This window comes from Pollachius pollachius (genome assembly GCF_949987615.1).
Source record: "Pollachius pollachius genome assembly, chromosome: 5".
Classification (NCBI taxonomy): Eukaryota; Metazoa; Chordata; class Actinopteri; order Gadiformes; family Gadidae; genus Pollachius; species Pollachius pollachius.
Genome location: NC_136938.1, coordinates 19,398,170 through 19,416,802, shown reverse-complemented (window position 1 = coordinate 19,416,802; position 18,633 = coordinate 19,398,170). Strand labels below are relative to the sequence as shown.

At 40.8% G+C, this 18,633-nt stretch overlaps 1 protein-coding gene across 1 annotated transcript; it reads left to right on the top strand.

The window, feature by feature from the left end:
* The first annotated feature begins 5,266 nt into the window (after positions 1-5,266).
* Positions 5,267-15,331, top strand: crispld2 (cysteine-rich secretory protein LCCL domain containing 2). Its single transcript, XM_079736297.1, has 15 exons — positions 5,267-5,389; positions 6,482-6,859; positions 7,787-7,905; positions 9,171-9,303; positions 10,047-10,162; positions 10,693-10,793; positions 10,881-11,042; positions 11,156-11,216; positions 11,322-11,388; positions 11,481-11,611; positions 11,813-11,856; positions 11,957-12,029; positions 12,199-12,274; positions 13,008-13,138; positions 14,243-15,331. Exons 2-15 carry the CDS (start codon positions 6,593-6,595, stop codon positions 14,292-14,294), a joined length of 1,533 nt encoding a protein of 510 aa, XP_079592423.1. The 5' UTR covers positions 5,267-5,389; positions 6,482-6,592; the 3' UTR covers positions 14,295-15,331.
* Positions 15,332-18,633: the final 3,302 nt, after the last annotated feature.

Sequence of the window (18,633 nt, the reverse complement as noted above, 5' to 3'; positions counted from 1 at the left end):
CTGAGCTTACAGCTTGGTTCATACGGAATCACACAACTACCACACTGGGCTACAGTTGGACCATTGGGATTATTTTTTGGTTTGGATTACCTTCCAAATTTCTTCTTGTGTTTTTTTTTTTTTTCACTCGAAAGAAAGAGGTCTTGGACTGATCAGTGTTTTGCGGGACCGTAGTGGAGAACGGTGTATGGTATCGAATTGGCGGCAGACTAACAACCGCGACGGAATACGCCGTAGAGCATTGAGGAGAAAAATGAGTCGAAGGAGAAGCCCACCACCAGCAAACTGCGTGCGTCTCTGGAGGGTCTCCTCGCTGCCGCCATCTTCCATTCCTCCTTTAGTTTCTCTTGTTTTTTTTTTTGTTTTTGATGCTTGGTAATAAAAAAACTTGGTAAGACATGAGCCACCTGAGGGCAAAGTAAGGAGGTTTTAAAAATTAACCAGAAAACTTCTTCCTTTGAGAGAACCGTGTTATTTTCGAGGGGTTTAGAGTTAGAACTATCTAAACACATATTCCAGCGCTTTAGAAACAGATAATGAGAAGCCTCCATGGACAAACGCTAATCAAATATTAAAGGCAAGAACACAAGGATGCACATTTTTTTGTGTGTATTTAAATACATTTCAAATTAAATCAAGTTAACTCATTCAGCGCCTGGCTGGCTCCTGTGCTTGGCCGCAGGCTCTGAATAATGTCCCTGGAAGTATGGCGACCAATGAAGATGAGTGCCATTTGCAAATTCCATCCTGCTCTTCATCAGTATGCATTTCCTTCTCCATGTATTCCTTTTCCATCGTTTTCTGTATTGGCCGAAATAAGGTTACAGCGGTGTAAACGTAACATCCGTGTTATTCTGAGCCACATCGCTCCTGTACTCCTTAAAATGGCAGAAATGAGGGTGGCTGGCTTATAGGTTCATGATTTTAATTGTTTTCACTCAACGAGCCTGGTCCTATAATGGCAGCATCTGTGGATATAATGTCTAAAGTGCTGGGACAATGTACCTAGTCTCTATAGATATTATGTTAGTTGTTTTTTATTTGGGACCTCATTATGCTCGTCGAAGATGTAGGTTAACCGTGGAAAACAAGTGGCACCTGTGTTTGGCTTAAAAAAAAATCCCCAAAATGTGCACACGTAAATTATTTTTGCTTTTGTCGAAGACATTGATTGCTATTGCATTGCATCATTGATTGCATCAGCTTTTTTTTTGGTTACTAAAATATTGCTTTTGTCATTTGTTTGATCTTCCCTGTTCTGTCACCGCACTCCCAAAAAAGCCATGCCTCCTGGAAATGTTGCATTGTAATTGCTAATACAAGAAATTCTCCCATGCAAAAGCACAATGAATAAAATCGAACACTTTGCTTGAAAAGGTATTTCCCATTCTTTATTTACAGTAGTTTTATTCTGATCTTTTGCTTTAAATACTATCTGTCAAACTCAGTATTAAAAAGAAAGCGGTCATAATGAGCTTTACCCACCTGGTTGCTCAATATCCATATTGTCAACTTTTTCCAAAGAAAATCTGATCATTTTGTTGCTTTGTCCCAATTCCATGTTCTTGGAGATTTATTGAAGCGAGGTACTCGGCTGGCAATGGTTCTTGTCTATTGTGGCAGTTGCACACACTGCTGCAAACCACAAATCTGCCATTCATGCATTTTAGGTACTGGTATACAGATTCCTAAATTTGTAATTTTTTTTGTTTCAAATTATAATTTAATATACTACATCTTGTATAGCTTGAACAATAGTACCCAGGACTGTTTGTTTTTCATTCAATTCATCCTATACCCTCAATTTGAATGTTGGGGCGAGTTCTATTCTGAGATACATTTGGTACTGCTTCAGCTGTATATGTTCTGTTGTGGGTTTCAAAAAGTTGCCAGGAAAACCAAAAGACATGAGACCTGCCTGCTGCCTTCCATGGAATATTAAGAACATTTAACCTCCAAGTTCTATTGTCACACAACTTAACAAAACGTAACATGCGTCTGCTTCATTCCTTACAGGAAAGTTTTTTGTTTATTGATTGCTGATGGATTTGTAACCATCTTTAATGTACCCATTGTGACATTTCTTTTCCCATTTGAGGTTGTTTGGGAGGTGAAACTGTAAAAAAAAATAAAATACACACCTAACCAGTCTGACTTGTAAACATTTTATCACACTCTGATGATTGTTCATGTAACGTTCTGGTAAAAGGCTTCAATGATGTCGTCATTTTCAATGTGTTCTCCTAACACTTTGCCACGATTTAAGATATTGACCTGCGAATCAAAACCTATACTGTCCATTAAACTTAAGCATTTAGCATTCTATTTTTGTTTGTTCAATTAAAGGGTTGTGCAGAACGCAGTTTGCTAACAGCAGACAGAGGATTACTTGGCTTTCTAATATATCTGCAGTTTCTACACCTTGGACTGGCCTACGGGATAATGTGCACAATTAACCAAAACAAATGATTAAATAAAGGATAAAAAATGAAAAGATCCTTAAAGGTTGTGTTTATTTGCATTTGTAGCAAGTACCCAAATATGTGTCAACCCCTTATCATTTGTATCTTCTACCTGGCTTTCAAAGTAACTTGGTTGGTTGAATCGTTTTAACTAGCATTCCCTAGCACGGCTTCTCGTGCCCTGTTAAAGGGTAAACAGGAAGCATGCCACTTCCTAAAAAATCTGCCAACTAAGGGTTTTCCTTCCTTGTAATTCCTACTAAACTACACATGTGGCCAACTGTAGGAAAAGCAGTATTTCACTTGCAAACCCGACTATTCTGATTGAAGACTTTTTTTTAAGTATTAAAACACAACTACAATCTGGCCTGTGAATAAAGCCAACAGCATGGAAGATAAATTACAACCTTGTACACCCACTGATAGACCACCTATACTCAGAGGTGCCTCTTTCAACCACTCAAGAATTTGACGTTTATAGTTGCTTTGGCTCTGGCTTGCTTTTTTAAAGCTTTGAGTGGTTTGTTCTTACCACGAAGAAGACTGGTCTCCTCCTATAAAGTCAGCGAAAAACCAAGCAATTTGTAATGACTATATTCTTGTGGTTGTGAGCCTTGCTTAGAACGACAGCATCAAAATGAATTGAATTGCCATTTAAATGTGTCTTTATGTATTCCTGTGCAGAGGTTGTCATCCTAAAGTGGTTTTGATTATATCCTACACATATCCTTATTTTAAATATGTGTACAACAGAAAGCCAAGATTAAGAGATCTCTACATATCAAGAGTAACCATCTCACCCATAGTATCACAGAACATGGTCTGCTGCTCTTAACCTTGTATAAATGGGTTCTGTATTCAAGCTGCCTAGATTTCTGATGTTCATTGCTATTTACCCTGGCTCATAACCTATAAACCTTACATTCCACTATACGAGACTGACTGTATGTAATTGGAGGCCACAGAAGGCCACAAGCAGCAAGGTTTAGGTATACAGTGGGTAATTATTGCGGGGATGAATGATTGAGGAAGGAATAACTTGGTATACAATTAAAAAAGCTTTGTGTTTTGGGGTTTTCATGAGCTGTAGCTAGTTTCAATGCGTATTCATTCTGCTGTTAGTTGACTCAATCATTTAATCTTGACAACAGCCTTGATGTATGAAACCCAGGTATTTACTCCATAATTCAAGCAGCCTGTCATTCAACATGTTACCAAATCGCAATCTTCAGGGATTGTCCTGGCTCCAAATATAAATTCCATTGTGTATGTGTGTTTGTGTGTGGGTGTGTGTGTTTACGCTGTACGTTGAACCACCTGTTGCTTCTACAACCAGGCTGCAATAAACCTACTTTTGTAAAAAAAAAAAAAAAATACAATTCTAAAACATTTATTTCAATGCTTACAAAGGTAACATTTAGAATTCAAGCAATTCACCCACACCGCTTTTAAAGCCAAGCCTTCCAGATGTCAGTTGAAATGTAGTTCCGAATATAATGGCATGAACAACATAACTTAAAAGCTTAAGGGTAATTATGTTTTAGATTACTAAGTATTATTTATTTATTGACAAAGATAGGCCTATAATTAAAGGGCTTTTATGCCTTAATAGCATCTTTTATAAATTGTATCTTTCTAAGCATTGTTGAGATTTTATTTATATAGTGGTATGATAGGTTTTGTTGTTCTTATTAGTGCTGTTGTTCGACCACACTGAAAACAAGTGCGCTGTTGCTGTTATGTGTTGTATCAACTCGACCTTTGCATTGCTTGTCCTGATTAAACAAATCCAAAGGGGGGACCCCTGATTAGGGAGGGCAGGATAATTCTGATCAAAACAACCCAAAACCCTTTCATCAATCTGGTTGTCCTCTGACCATGTAAACTAACACTCCCTATGTGGTTTCATATAAGGCCTATGTATTAAATTAGGATGTTCAACAGGGTAATTTAAAGTTATCCTGGTCTGATGCCAAAAATATTATTATAGATAGAAAACCGGCACCCTCCTCTGGATACACGAAGTATAACAAGATAATATCCAAGGGCTTCTTGTCCATAACCTGAGCGGTGGTTATCCCACCATCAGCAGAGTAGTATGTTCCTGCAATACCGGAGGCTGCCGTTTCAGGACCGCAGTCCTAGGACCGTCGTTTCAGGTCCCTAATTTTTCATGCGTTACTCGATACTAATGAATGAATATTTGATGAAGCACATTCCATTTCCAACCCAATACCTTAAGTTAACCATATCAAATAAAAAAAACTGTATACTGTATCTTACATGCGAAACAATTATATTAGGGCTACAATTTAAAATGTATTTAAGCTTTTCCTTCTAATCTACAGTTCAAAGTATATTTTAGTCTGTAAATATGCTGTCTAATACCGACGTAATTTAACTTAACTTAACTTTTGATGTTTTTTGTCATCGTAAAAACATGATGCCAAAGCCGGACTGACACTGTGCCCGTTTTATATATATTGGCCTCCACCACTATATTTATCCGCATCATAATACTCATAGTACTATATGAATAGGACTAGAGCAAGATGCCGACTAGACTTCAAAGACCGTAAGTGCGACTGATCTCCATTCTTAGTTTTTTCTCTGAAGGCTGCTCGCCAGTGCATTGTAGAGCCTACGCTGTTTGCCAAGAACATAGCCTACTTTAGGGAGGATAGAAGGCAAGGGAGTGAGAGGCTAGAGCGTTTTTTTTTTCCTTCCGAAAGGGGTCTCCTTCTCTATATAAGGCACTTTTGAGACAAGTCGAAGTCAGAAGTTCTTCCACTCTATAGGACCATCGCCAAACAGCAGCATACCATCCCTACACCGGCCAGCTCTGCCAGGGGGGAACAGCACTGTAGGGCAGGGGGAAATACACTATCGCTAACCCTGGATTGCATACTAAAGAGACTATCGCATTGGTAAGGAAGTTGTTCTTGTTTTTTCTTTTTTGTACGTCTAGTTTGATAATCATCCATTGGATCACGTTTGTTGAGCTATAAATGGCTACAAGTAACATACACTTGGGTTGTATCTGCTGTTTTGAAATTATTTCTGCTCTGTTTGAGCAATTGCTGCTCTATTGCCAGTAACAATATTATAATATCAGCAGGTTACTTCAGTGCATTCGTTTTTGTACAATTTGCATATTTAAAATATATCTCCTGCCATAGGCCTATTTTTTACGATGGTATCAAATGTATGAAAGCAATGAGAAGGGCCAAAAAGAAAAGGTGTTTGAGTTGAAGTGTGAAAATCGGCTGCGGAGTGCAGGGTGTGGTGCATGGATTGCTGGCAGACTCTCAGTGCCCTGGAGCCGGGGGCTGGCACAGGGTATTGACATAGACCTCCGCGCCAGACCTCAGACTCCCTTCCCCAGCCAGAGGGAAAGAGGTGAAGGGGGGATTTAAGGAGCCTATTCTATCCTCTCTTGTATTGACAAGATCTTCTAATTTCCCCTCTCTCTCTCTCTCTCTCTCTCTCTCTCTCTCTCTCCATTGTATTTGTTTACCCACGCTGACATCTGCTGTAGTTGCAGATTTGATAGTAATCTCTGGAAACATAGCATTGTCAATTATTTGCTTTAAAATTCTTATTTTTTTTACGCAAGTAGAAGTGACCAACATAATGAATGGTTGGCGTGCCCAATTGGTATGACCTCTGATAGGTTGTTCTTTTATGGTCTTGATGATTATGGTGGTGATGCTCTTTCGTTTTTTTGTGCAAAATGTTCATTTGCATATCCGTTCTTGATATAGCAGGTGTACTTAAATACTTCGGAAGAATTTGTTGTAAACAAATAATTCTTCTTCTTCAAATTAATGTGAAACATTGTTGGATTGTTTTTGGTTTATCGAGGTGTGCACGTCAACATTCTCTTGCCTGATATTTAAGTTTGGGCATGAGGCTTTGTGTGCATGTCTGCGTTGACTTTTAATTGAGACTGTGCCCCTACCTCGCCGTGCTCGCAGCCGGGGAAGACTCACGCAGCGTTTTTTTTCCCTCCCTTGCAGGTGAGGAAAGACACAAAAAGCCATCGTCCACACACCCCCACCAACGCTCTGTACCACCGCCCTCAGACACCCCCAGCCTAACCGCCAAAGCAGAGGGCCAGAGGACCAACCATGACCAGCCTCCAGACTCTGGTCTCCCTCCTGGGCCTGGTGCTGTGGGCCGGGGGGCCAAGCGCCTGCCACTTCCTGCCTGAGTCCCCGGAGCTCCGGCAGCTTCTCAGACGCTACCAGGAGGGGGAGACGGACCAGAACAGCACCGGCGGAGGTGGAGGCCGGGCCCGCCGTTCCATCCGCTGGTCTGACCGAGAGGAGATCCTCCAGATGCACAACAGGCTGAGGGGAGTAGTCTACCCCACCGCCTCCAACATGGAGTACATGGTGAGATCTGGTTCCTTTCAAAATAAAAGCGTCTTTTCCGTTTGCCTTGAAACATTGGACCCGATTGACAATGTTCGGGGTTGAGAGAAGATGAATGTGGGTCTGCCTAAGCACAGCTGCGTGTTCCTTTTGCTGTGCTCTACTTTGACTTCTTGCGTGACTCTGCTATAGAGAGGTTTTGTTTTGATATTGCATGCTTAGAGCAGTGATTGATGCGTAACCTAAACAAAGAGCGATGGGGGAATAAAAGAAGCCTTCTCCTCTGCTGGAAAAGATGATCATGGATGGCGGGTTGTCACTAGCATTCCAGGCCTTGCTTTTTTTTTGGACGGAAATTAACGTTGACTCAACCCTAACCTTTACATTGGAAAGCAGGTTGGGAGGGGATTTAATGAGAGGTTGAGCATAGGATACCAGCAGAAGCATTCAAAGGAAAATTATAGCATCAATGTAATCCAGTAAAGTATGGAGTATGACATGAGGGTGAATAGAGATATGGAAAAACAACTATAGGTCTCAAGCAACGAGGTAAAGTGGGGGACAATGGGGGTCTGTATGTCGTCTGGGATAGGAAAGGCTTGGACGTTTTCCCTCTACACGGTGGGTTTCCAAGCTTTTCCGAGGTGAAAACTAAATCAACGTCGGCCCATAGTGCTGTTTTGTGTCACACTTTGTTTGTATTTGCGGGTCCGGGTCAGAGACCACCACGGTGGAAATGTACTGGGAGAAGTCGGGCCCCACTAAAAGGGAGCCTCTCTCATGGCTAATCCCTCTCATCCTGACTCCCTATCTTCCAATGCAGTCATGTTGCGTAATACGTTTGCAGTGGATGCCGGTGGCTCATCGGCTCGTCCTTGTCTTATCATGCAGGCAAAGTAACTTGTACCCCTTCTATGTCCTCTTCCCCTTGTCTCCTCCCCATCCCAGGTTTGGGACGATGATTTGGAAAGCTCAGCCACTCACTGGGCTGGTGTGTGTCAGTGGGACCATGGACCCCAGGACCTGCTCATGTCTATTGGGCAGAATCTAGCCGTTCATATGGGCAGGTACGCATCTTTAGCATCCGCATACACACACACACACACACACACACACACACACACACACACACACACACACACACACACACACACACACACACACACACACATACAAACACACACACGCGCCCAACCACACACACACACACACGAGCGCGCGCACACACACACACACACACACACACACACACACACACAAACGGCCAACTCAACATGGTTTTCTTGGAGCAATATGTTGTTCCATGCTGAGTCATAAACTCTGTGGTATGTGTGAATGAGCCGTTGCTTGCTACACCAGTACAGTGTGTGTGCGCTTGACTTTGTTCCATGTTAGTGTGGGTGTTTAGGGTGGTGTCTTTCTCGAGGGCGGGCACAGCATGGGGTAGCTGCTGTAAATTGCACTTTCCTGAGTGGACTGTGCAGAGTTGCTTCTTGTTACTTCAGATGATATCCAGCAGAGGAAAACCTGCTTTCTTTGCCGCCCCCTCACTCTCTTCCTCTCTTTCTCTCTATCTCCCTCTCCCTCTCTCTCTATCTCTCTCCCACTCTCTTTCTTTCTCTCTCTCTCCTGCTCTCTCTCTATTTCTCTCTCTCTCTCTCTCTCTCTCTCTTTCTCTCTCTCTCTCTCTCTCTCTCTCTCTCTCTCTCTCTCTCTCTCTCTCTCTCTCTCTCACTCGCTCGCTCTTGGTCTGTCTATCTCCTTTTTTACAGCAGCAAAACTTACTACAAAGCATTTTCCCTCCCCTGTTCTTCCACTGGCCATTTACGCAGTTGGCACTTTTCAATACCGTAAAAAGAGATGTTTACAACAGGGACTGGCTTTGATTTGCCTGGCTGTGTAGCTATGTTTAGTTTTTCCTTGTGTTTTTTCAGCCGGGTCTGATTTGCCGTACTATGGACAGGAACAAGTTGTAGTTCTGTATGTCAGGTCAAATCCAGGCTGATTATTTGAGTCTTGAGAGAAGGGGGAAGCTAGAGAGCTAGCTAGGCTGCTGTACTGCATTGAATGCTCAGCCAAAATACCACTGCCAGTATATTTCCCTTGGCCCCTGCTGGCACGATGCAATGACATTTGACTGAGTGTGTGTGTGCGTGTGTGTTTAAATGGATGGATGTGTGCATCTGCATCAGAGCTTGCATTTTTCGTTTGTATGTGTGTGTGTGCGTGTGCATGTGTATTTATCTGTGTGTGTGGGTGTGTGTCTGTGTATGCATACACATGTGTGTATCCATTCACTTAAACATGCCTTTCTGTGGCACCCAACTTGCAGGTACCGCTCGCCAGCCTACCATGTCCAAGCCTGGTATGACGAGGTGAAAGACTACACCTATCCTTATGCCCAGGAATGCAACCCCTGGTGTCCAGAACGCTGCTCAGGGCCCATGTGCACCCATTACACACAGGTAAAAGATGCAGTGTTATAAAGCCCCATTAGCCTCATGAACTCTGTTGACCTTGCATCAGGTACTTAAACAGTAGAAAGCAGAGGACCATGGTAGCAGGCAAGCGGAGGAAAGGGAATCGACCAGACCGGCTAATACTCAGGTTTTACTTACTATTTGTATTTTTCTAAATAAACTCAGCTCCCGCTCCTGGCTGCGCTTTAAAAAAAAGCCCAATCACTGGCATCTGGGAGCCATTCCCAGACACACAAGCCTCCTCGCTGCTTGACCTATTTTCCCCCAGAGAGACGCGGCAGGGTTCATTGCCACATTGCAGGATCCTCATTCTCCGCCTGTCCTTCATTTGAGGGGGAATGGCTTAAACACAGTGGTCCAACCGGTCCCACCCGCAGATAGTATGTCCCTGTGGACACTTCTTTTAAAAATACAGACATCATTACAGACGTCATTGTCTGGTCATTTGCTGTTCCTGGTAAAGTTATGCAGAGGATGGATGGCGAACAATTTTCGGCCTCATTTCCGATCCTAAAACAAAAAACTGTGTATGGAAAATGAAAAACAAGAAAAACAAACTGTATGATGCGCATCGCTCACTGGGATGAGGTAAGTGAGAAGACACATGTCTCTGACCTTAGAGCCCCATTAATATGCCACAGTCTTGTCAGTCGTGCATAACCACCTTCATAACCATCCAAAGATAACTTCCTCTAACACAGGAAATTTGCGTTCTTCCCCTTCATCAGCTGGTCTGGGCGACCACTACCCGAGTTGGGTGCGCTGTGCACACGTGTCCGAGGATGGAAGTGTGGGGAGAAGTATGGGAGAATTCTGTTTACCTTGTTTGCAACTACTCCCCCAAGTAAGCTTCATACTCTCTCTCTCTCTCTCTCTCTCTCTCTCTCTCTCTCTCTCTCTCTCTCTCTCTCTCTCTCTGTCTCTCTCTCTCTCTCTCTCACATTCCACCGTTATGTTCTCAACATCTATGTACTCTCCAGCCTTGTGAACCTGCTCTCTACTACAAACACGATGGACCTATGCAGCCGTTTATCTCACAGCATGCGGTGAATAGAGCACTAGCAGGCAGAAGCAGAGCCAGCGTGACCCCGCCTGAGGATTTGCCTGAAAAGTGTGTTTGACATATTGAGGTCATTAAACCTCCTGTAGAAAGTAAGAATAGAGAAATAATGACGGGAAGGGAAAGAAAAATATAAGCTGACCTGCCAGTTCAAAAGGGAACAGGGAGTGTTTTTATGAGTCTTTGGGACTAATGAGTATTTGGTGTAGATCATGTGCAAAAGGTAATGGAATAATTACGTGAGCAGGGGTGCAGGCATGGACACTTGAATGAGGATTAGTTTCCATCCACTTCAATGTTATGTCCATCTCCAGAGGCAACTGGATAGGTGAGGCGCCATACCAGCACGGGCGTCCTTGCTCCCAATGCCCCCCCAGCTATGGAGGAGGCTGCAAGAACAACTTGTGCCTCAAAGGTGAGCCAAACTCGGATTAGTAAATAGGATTTATGATCCGAAGGACCTTCTTGAAAACTATAGAAATTATTTTCCCACTTTTTTCAGACACACACACTCGCACAGAGTCTGAGGATATGAACGAGGTGGAGAAGTCTCAGCGTCCTTTGCTCCCACGTCCCACCACAAAGCCATCTCCTAAACCCAAGCCAGCCGCCCCGAAGAGACCCATTGGCAGGGCTTCCGGCCCTAAGACTAACACTTACCTTGGTAGCAATCTATCTAGGGCTTAATGATTCTGCACATATTTCATCTCTTAACAACCTTTTCGATTTTTTCACGTTTCTTTCAATTTTAATTTGGATAATTTGTTTGCTCTTCAGCTCAAGTCATTAAGTGTGAAACCAGATTGCGGGATAAGTGCAAAGGAGCATCTTGCAACAGGTCAGTATTTCTTACGTTACCTGAGTTGAAGCTTGTATTACTTTCTTTATGTTCTAGTTCCAATCCAATGTCATGACTTAAACGCATTTCTTTCTTAATCTGCAGATTCAAATGTCCTGCAAACTGTTTGAATAAGAAAGGAAATATTTGGGGTACTCTTTTTTACGATGTGGTAAGTCTGCCACTTTGAATCTCATATTTCTGCACTGCACAAACATGGATAGGAAATGACCCTAATGCAAGTATTCCCTGTATGTATCGCAGCTATCAAGTATTTGCCGCGCTGCCATCCATTATGGTGCCATTGATAACACTGGGGGTTTGGTGGATGTTACCAGAATGGACAAGTTTCCCTTCTTTGTCAAGGCCACTAAAAACCGCATTGAATCCCTCAGGTAAACATCGCTGCATTGCTGCAAGTTAAATACCAAGAGAGCTATGATCGCACTTACATCCTTGAGCAATTATATATATGACCAGATTATATCTGGGACTTGAAATGCAATAATGAATGAGTAATAATATGTGTTTATTTGAATATCATTTTTCTAAGACAGTATATTTCTCAGTTTTACCATTGTGGTTTTCTTCTACAGCAAATATCAACCTAGCAATGCGTTTTCGGTTGCTAAAGTGGAAGGTAAGCAAGGCTTTTCTCTTCTCAGCAGAAAACCAGAGCAGTATCTAATATGGATTTTACATTGCATCACATGTCTTTACTACTTGGCCTTCATCCTTAGAAATGTCTGTCGACTGTTATACGACAGTGGCCGAAATCTGTCCCTTCAAAAAGTCCTCATCCAGCTGTCCAAGGTAAGGTGATTTTGAAGAATATAGTAAGATACTGCACCACAAGTCTTTCATATCTGCAGCCACACACATATTTAGTCGTAATATATTGAGATGATGGTTGAGATGGTGGTTGAAAATATCCCATGGTCACCAAAACAATATACCCTGAATTGCAATGTTTTACTTTTAGAGTCTTCTGTCCAACAAACTGCAAGGTCCAGCCATCTTACTGGTCACCTGTTATTGGGAACACCATCTACAGTGATGTAAGTAGCAAGTCGGAACCAGAGATTAGTTCTAGCATCTAGCATTAGTTCTATCTCCATGACATGATTTATGTGAGAGGTACTTTGTCCCGGTGAGAGTTTTTTGGGGGCACTATTTACTTTGGATAGCCCAGCACTTGACAAGAATGGTGAGGGGTAGTATGATGCCAACAATGTGTCGCCAACTGCAATCTCTGTACACTACTACTAGCTTAGCCTTGACATGAGACTCGAGAGGACGGCAAACTGAGGGCTGCTTGCTATGAGAATCTCACTCGCTCAACCTCAGCGTTTTTTTTGGTCTCAGTTCTACATCTTTTTTTAATTAATGATTTAAACAAAATTGTGTGGATTTAATTACATTGGACACATACGCATACGCATACAGAGGAGAGGATTAATGAAGCGATCAGATGTGGTTCCTCAGTTCTTCATGCCCTTAATGCTTGTCACATTTCAGAGATGCTATGACAGGTCAGCAGGGGCAGTTCAATCTGTGTTCACACAATCATAAGCCTGCAGGAGTGTGTGTGTGTGTGTGTGTGTGTGTGTGTGTGTGTGTATGTGTGTGTGTGTGTGTGTCTGTCTCTTCTTTGTTTTTGCTGCTGGTGTGGGCCACATGGGCATCAACACTTATGTAATCATATGTTACAACTACTTACTATATATTTCTGCATGTATCCCAAATATTGCTATTTGGGATAACATTTATTATGTATTTTTACTCCCACAGAGCTCCAGTATATGCAAAGCTGCTATCCATGCAGGGACGATGAAAGCAGAAGGTGGTTATGTAGATGTCCTGCCACTAGTGAGGAGAAAGAACTACGTTGGGGTCCTGAAAAATGGTGTTCAGTCCGAAAGGTAACCCTGATACAGAACTATCGCTATGAGACATCCTAAAAGGACTAGGACATGAATTTGGTCATAGAAGTCGTTCTGCATTATTTCCCAGAAAATATTAAAGAGATGGCCTCTAGAGCAATGAGATGTTACTCTTGGCCCAGTCTGAGTAGAAAGTGGGATGTGAAATGACCTACAAAATGAAGAAATAGTCATACAGGCATTTTTTAAAGTTATATTGACAAAGGCAGCCAAAGTACATGGTTTTCTATGTGATCACCCATATCCATTCCTCTTATCACCCGGTCACCTCCTCTCTTAAATCATGCTCAACACTGTGGTTGGCTAGACCTTAGCCATGAAGGCCTTTGTGTCCGCATCCATTGGCACGTATAGCCGGTGGAGAAATGGTGTGGTGGAGCTCTGTGGACGGGCCACACACAGGAGCTGTTCTAACATCAACCACTGTATTTCAATGGAGTGTGAAAAAGGCTGATTGTTCAAAATGATCCTAGCTCGAGTAACAATCCAATACAAAAACTCCTTTGCTAAGATCACTCATGTGGAGGACAATAGAAAGCTTAAACCACAGCATGTGCCCCAGATGTAGAGAGAAGGGGGGGGGGGAGGCTTTTACTGTCAGTAATTACAGCCTATCCAATTATGCGAGGATGGAAAAGCTGTTGGCCACCGACACATTGTTTTTCTAGGGAGATAATTACCTTGAATCTGAAACCTATACACTAGCCTCATCGCTGACATCAGTTAGCACGAAGGCATTTCAAGGCTTTTTTGTTAATTTGCCAATAGTAGGTCATCAAGCTAACAAGAGTCGGTATTGGCGGCTGGAAAGGTCCAGAACGGCAGAATGGCAACAATTTGCAAACATTTGAGACCTTCCACAATGTATTTGTATACACTGTAGATGTCCTTCTGTATGGCTCATGCCTGGAAGGATTACAGGAAAGGCTGCTTTGATATGACGATTGGTAGATCGGCATAGCTAGAGCAAATAGAATCATTGTCTTCTAGTTCTAAGGAAGCAATTGCCATGCGCTTAATTTCTATACAGGAAGCACATGTGTTTGTAGACTGATTCATGAAAGTCCCTTTTTTCTTTTACAGTAAGAGCAACACAGAAGGTGGCTCTTTCCGCACCTTTGCGGTGAGAGAGTGAGGCTCCTACTCTTGAGGGCAGAGACCAAACACTCCCAGGACAGAAAGTGACCAGCAGGATTAATATCATGGCAGCATCACTGTCTGGATGAGTAGGAAAACAAGTCATTACAGATGATTTGTATTTTCAAACATAATAACCAGTATAATTAATTACTTTCAGCCTTTAATGGACTTTTCTCTTAAGCCAAGAATAAAGATGCATATATTTTTATAGATACATCTGCGAATGCAGATTGATATGTTGAATCAAGATTTATTGAACAGCTGGTGCTGTGAACCTCTATATTTGATTTAAATACAATGGGAGTAACAATATTATGTTTATTGGAATTATTAAATATCCTTACATTTATAAATTGGTTTTAATACACAGGAATGTAAACTGATCACACTGTATTTAATCATTTTGTACAGAATGTATTTTATATTGTGTTTGAAGAATTGAATACTATATATTAACAGTTTCTTTGTTATCAATGTAGATTTCCTCTGACTTAATCCCCATTTAGTTTCTTTTGGATTCTAAATGTTAAACTAAATGCATTTCGAAATGTTATTTATAATTTATATATTTTCCTTATTTTGTGCAAGGATGTATTCTAGTGTGATAGTACCTGTTTTAAGGAAAAATAATAATTTGGGGAAATTCAATTATGGCCCCTCCTAAAGACAAATGAATGTTTTTGCAGGCCAAACCTCTATTACGTGATGCATGCAATGTGCAGTTGCTTAAAGCATGTCAAAATACAGCTCAGCATGTACTGTGCAACTGCTCAAAGATATTGCTATTTGGGATTGTTGAGCAACCACCATTATAGTAGAGACATCTTTGTAATTCTTTGAGTTTAGCATATTGATCTTTTCTTAACATTAATATGAGGATTATGATCATTACATCTTTAAATCTGACAAATTTTGTCTGACTTTTCCTCTTAACTTCAAGGCAGATGTAATTTAAAACTTGGATATTAAGCACACCATATTGCCCCGCCTCTAAACAAAGATCATTTTCTGTTTTTATACCTTTAACATAATTGTATGCTATCTCGGGGTCAAGTGCTATGGTAGCATTGCATTCAGTTTTGTACATTAATGGACATAGTTTGTAAATACTTTTTTTTTTTTTTTTTGAGAAGTCCTTTGTATAATAATAATAATAATAATGAATGACTGTGTTACCATATTGTTTTGATAAAGGCATTAGATAGGTTCCCCTTTTTCACAGAATTGAAAAATAAAATATTAGTTAGACAACCTAACATTTGTCTATATCCTCATCATATTAACATATAGAACGATAGACAATTGATTGTCAAGCAGAAGAGCTGTTCCGCCATAGGATTTGGCACATTGCTATGGCACTTAAACCTACAACAATTCTACAATTCCAACATCTCCCTCCTAAAGTGAATGGCAAGGTGAACCTCATAATTTGTGTTGGGCCATATCCTCATTAGGGGAACAGGGCACACATGAGCTACAGCGCCCAGTTGCTATTTGGTCGAGGCAGTGCAGATCTTAAAGAAGGAACACAGTCAGTTTTCTCCTCAGAGAAACAGTGGTATAAAGTTGTAGCATTTTCTTAGGGTTCGAGTTCATCGGATTTCCAAACTTTTTTAAAACTTTTTTTATCTTGATTGAAGTAGATGGAAGATAAAAATTGGTGAATTCGTTTTTCTCAATGTAGTTAGTTAGTTTATTGTTATGGTGGATACTTGTATCCCCATATCTTCTAAAGAACAAGTTTGACCCAGAACAGAATACTTCTAATCAGTAACACTATAAGGTTCTGCAAAAAAGACTTATTAAGTCATTTTAATAATATGATTTGAAGTATTTTTTTGCATTTAGTGAAGCCTTTTTCTTTTCACCATTCAGCCACACAAGATAATTTGGAATGACCACACAGATAAACAAGTAGATGTAGAATGGATGTTGTAAAACGTTTGTTAGATCTGAAACACTTTACAATAAGGGTGCTCATTTGTTAATACAGTGATAAGCATTATTATATAGCGTACTAATGGGGTCAGGGTTAACCCTAACCCTATTAAATAATCTATGAGTGAATTCCTTAGTTAACGTGAACACCATTCCCCACGTTAACATGAACACCATTAGTAAACATGAACACCATTAGTAAATTATTTCTCAACTGATTAGTAGCATCACATCAGCGATTAAGGGATGAGGTTATCATTAAAAGAAGTAGCAGTAATAGTAGTAGTAGTAATAGTAGTAGTAGTAGTTATAGTAGGAGATATTCCCTGCTCTGGAAGCGATAGAAGAGGTGACCTTTATGAAACAAGAAGTCAGGTCATATATGTGTGGTATGTTGAAATTTCAAGAACATTATGAAGGTTTTGAAGAACCAGGCCACCCAGGATTGGTACATTATCCTTGGAATGGATTCTGAATACTGACCATGAACACTTTCTAAAGCCACATCATCTTTTTTACTCCAACATGATGCAGTGAGTCCAAAGAAATTCCATTAAAACCATAAGCCTAGGAACCACAGTGGATATGATATTCAAAAATGGTTGTTCTAACGCTTAACAATCGTACTTTTCTTAATTTGATTTCAATATCCTGTGCACAGCATGCTATTAACGGTGCTGAAAAAGCTTCATATCTACAGTTTGGGATTACTTTATCCAAAGGAAATGAAGAGGAACTTCACTCTGAGTGTGAAAGAGCCAAGAGAAAAAGAGAGAGATATACAGAAAGTGGATAGAAAAGCTATCAGACCAAATGACTTGTCTGCAATAAGTCAAGGGAAGTCCTCAAGGCTTTTTTTTTATGAGGGAACGATTCTCAGTTTCAGTTAAGCCGTTGTTGGAGCAGTCTTTGGCCACCTTGCTGATAAACAACTTGCCTGCGTGATTCATATTTTGGGCTCCCATAGTCAACAGGGAGAAAAATGAATTTTAAGATTTACACCTCCCCCCTCACACACAGTTCAACCCCCAAAACTTAAAAGATAAAAAATTGCAAACAAATGGAAAACAGGAAAACTCCCAATTTGAGTTGTCCCTGATTGACCTCCCTCAGATGACTGATGTATCTGTTTGTGTCTACTCCTATCTGGCGCTGTGTTGAACATGTTTCATGTGGTGGTTCATACTTGAGCCCAGGAAACTCTCTATCCTTGTTTAAGTAAGTGCACGTATCTTACAAAAAAAAACACCATCTATCCACTAACAACACACAACGCAATAACAATTATAACAAAGATCACACAATGCGTGCATTTGGAAGACAGTTCTTTTCTGTGAACAGTTTTGTAATCTTATCTAATTACCTTATTTAAGATACAGAAGATCCAGACAAGCTATGATCATGTTTTTCCATGGCAAAAGGAAGATACAGTGCGCCTTATGGTTTTAAGAATGTTTTGGATTTAGTGAGCCTAACCTTTGGGATGTGTCTAAAATGAAGTATGTCTAGTCTTCTGCTACGGAGCAAGAGTAAGAATCTGTCATTTGAAAGAGGTGTGCATGGCCACTGCCAAAAGCACCAGATCAAATCTAAATGATCAATCGTTGTAGCCTAAGTTAAGAGTCAGACTGACCTGTATACTTAGTTAAAAAATGGATGTGTTTCCTCCACATCCTAGATGGTTGCAGTTTGAGAGCCCATGCATGATTAACAAAATCACCCTTTGTTTACTCTTTGTTTCTCCATGTTGCTATTGTGGCCAATATTTTCACAGACTTATTCGGTTAGTGAAGGAGGAGTCATATTTGCTTTGTATTTGAAACAGATAATGGGATCTTATTTTTTGGTTTGGTTTTGACTGAAGGAAATTCAGAGATTTTTATTTTTAACTGACCTAAGGTAGTCCTGAGACTATTACTTTGTAAATCTTAAGGAAAACATAAAGGCGGTTCAGCACATATGCCTTGGTTGGTATGGCAAAGGAACACATTGGAAGTTGTCGGAGGCCCATAGTTTCCCCTTTTGGTTTTGCACTTTATAGTGTATTATTTTTGAACCCGCCTGCTCAGTTACTTACCTATCTTCCTGCCTGCCAACTACCTGCTAAACCTACCTGTCTGCTTGCTCGGTCAGTTTGAATAAACATCCCAAAAACATATTATTCATTTATGCCATTTGCTATCCAGCAGTGAAAACCAGATGATAAACATTCAGCAGATTACACCATTGTAAAATGAGTAAATTGTATATTAAAGTAATATGCCAAGATATCGGTCAATTGGCATTTGCTTGTCTTACCCGGATTCAAGAGAGTTGTTTAGTTCAAGATTCAACATTGTGTGTCCAGAAGGAGAGTTTACTACTTTAGCATAAGCTTTCCATTAGCAGCTTCCATT

What these genes read in the sequence shown, in the direction of transcription:
- crispld2 (XM_079736297.1), top strand. Translation starts at nt 6,593, where the DNA reads ATGACCAGCCTCCAGACTCTGGTCTCCCTCCTGGGCCTGGTGCTGTGG. An exon ending in TGTGCACCCATTACACACAG is followed by an intron (nt 9,304 to 10,046) that starts GTAAAAGATGCA and finishes CCCCTTCATCAG; the next exon opens with CTGGTCTGGGCGACCACTAC. An exon ending in GGAACACCATCTACAGTGAT is followed by an intron (nt 12,275 to 13,007) that starts GTAAGTAGCAAG and finishes TTACTCCCACAG; the next exon opens with AGCTCCAGTATATGCAAAGC.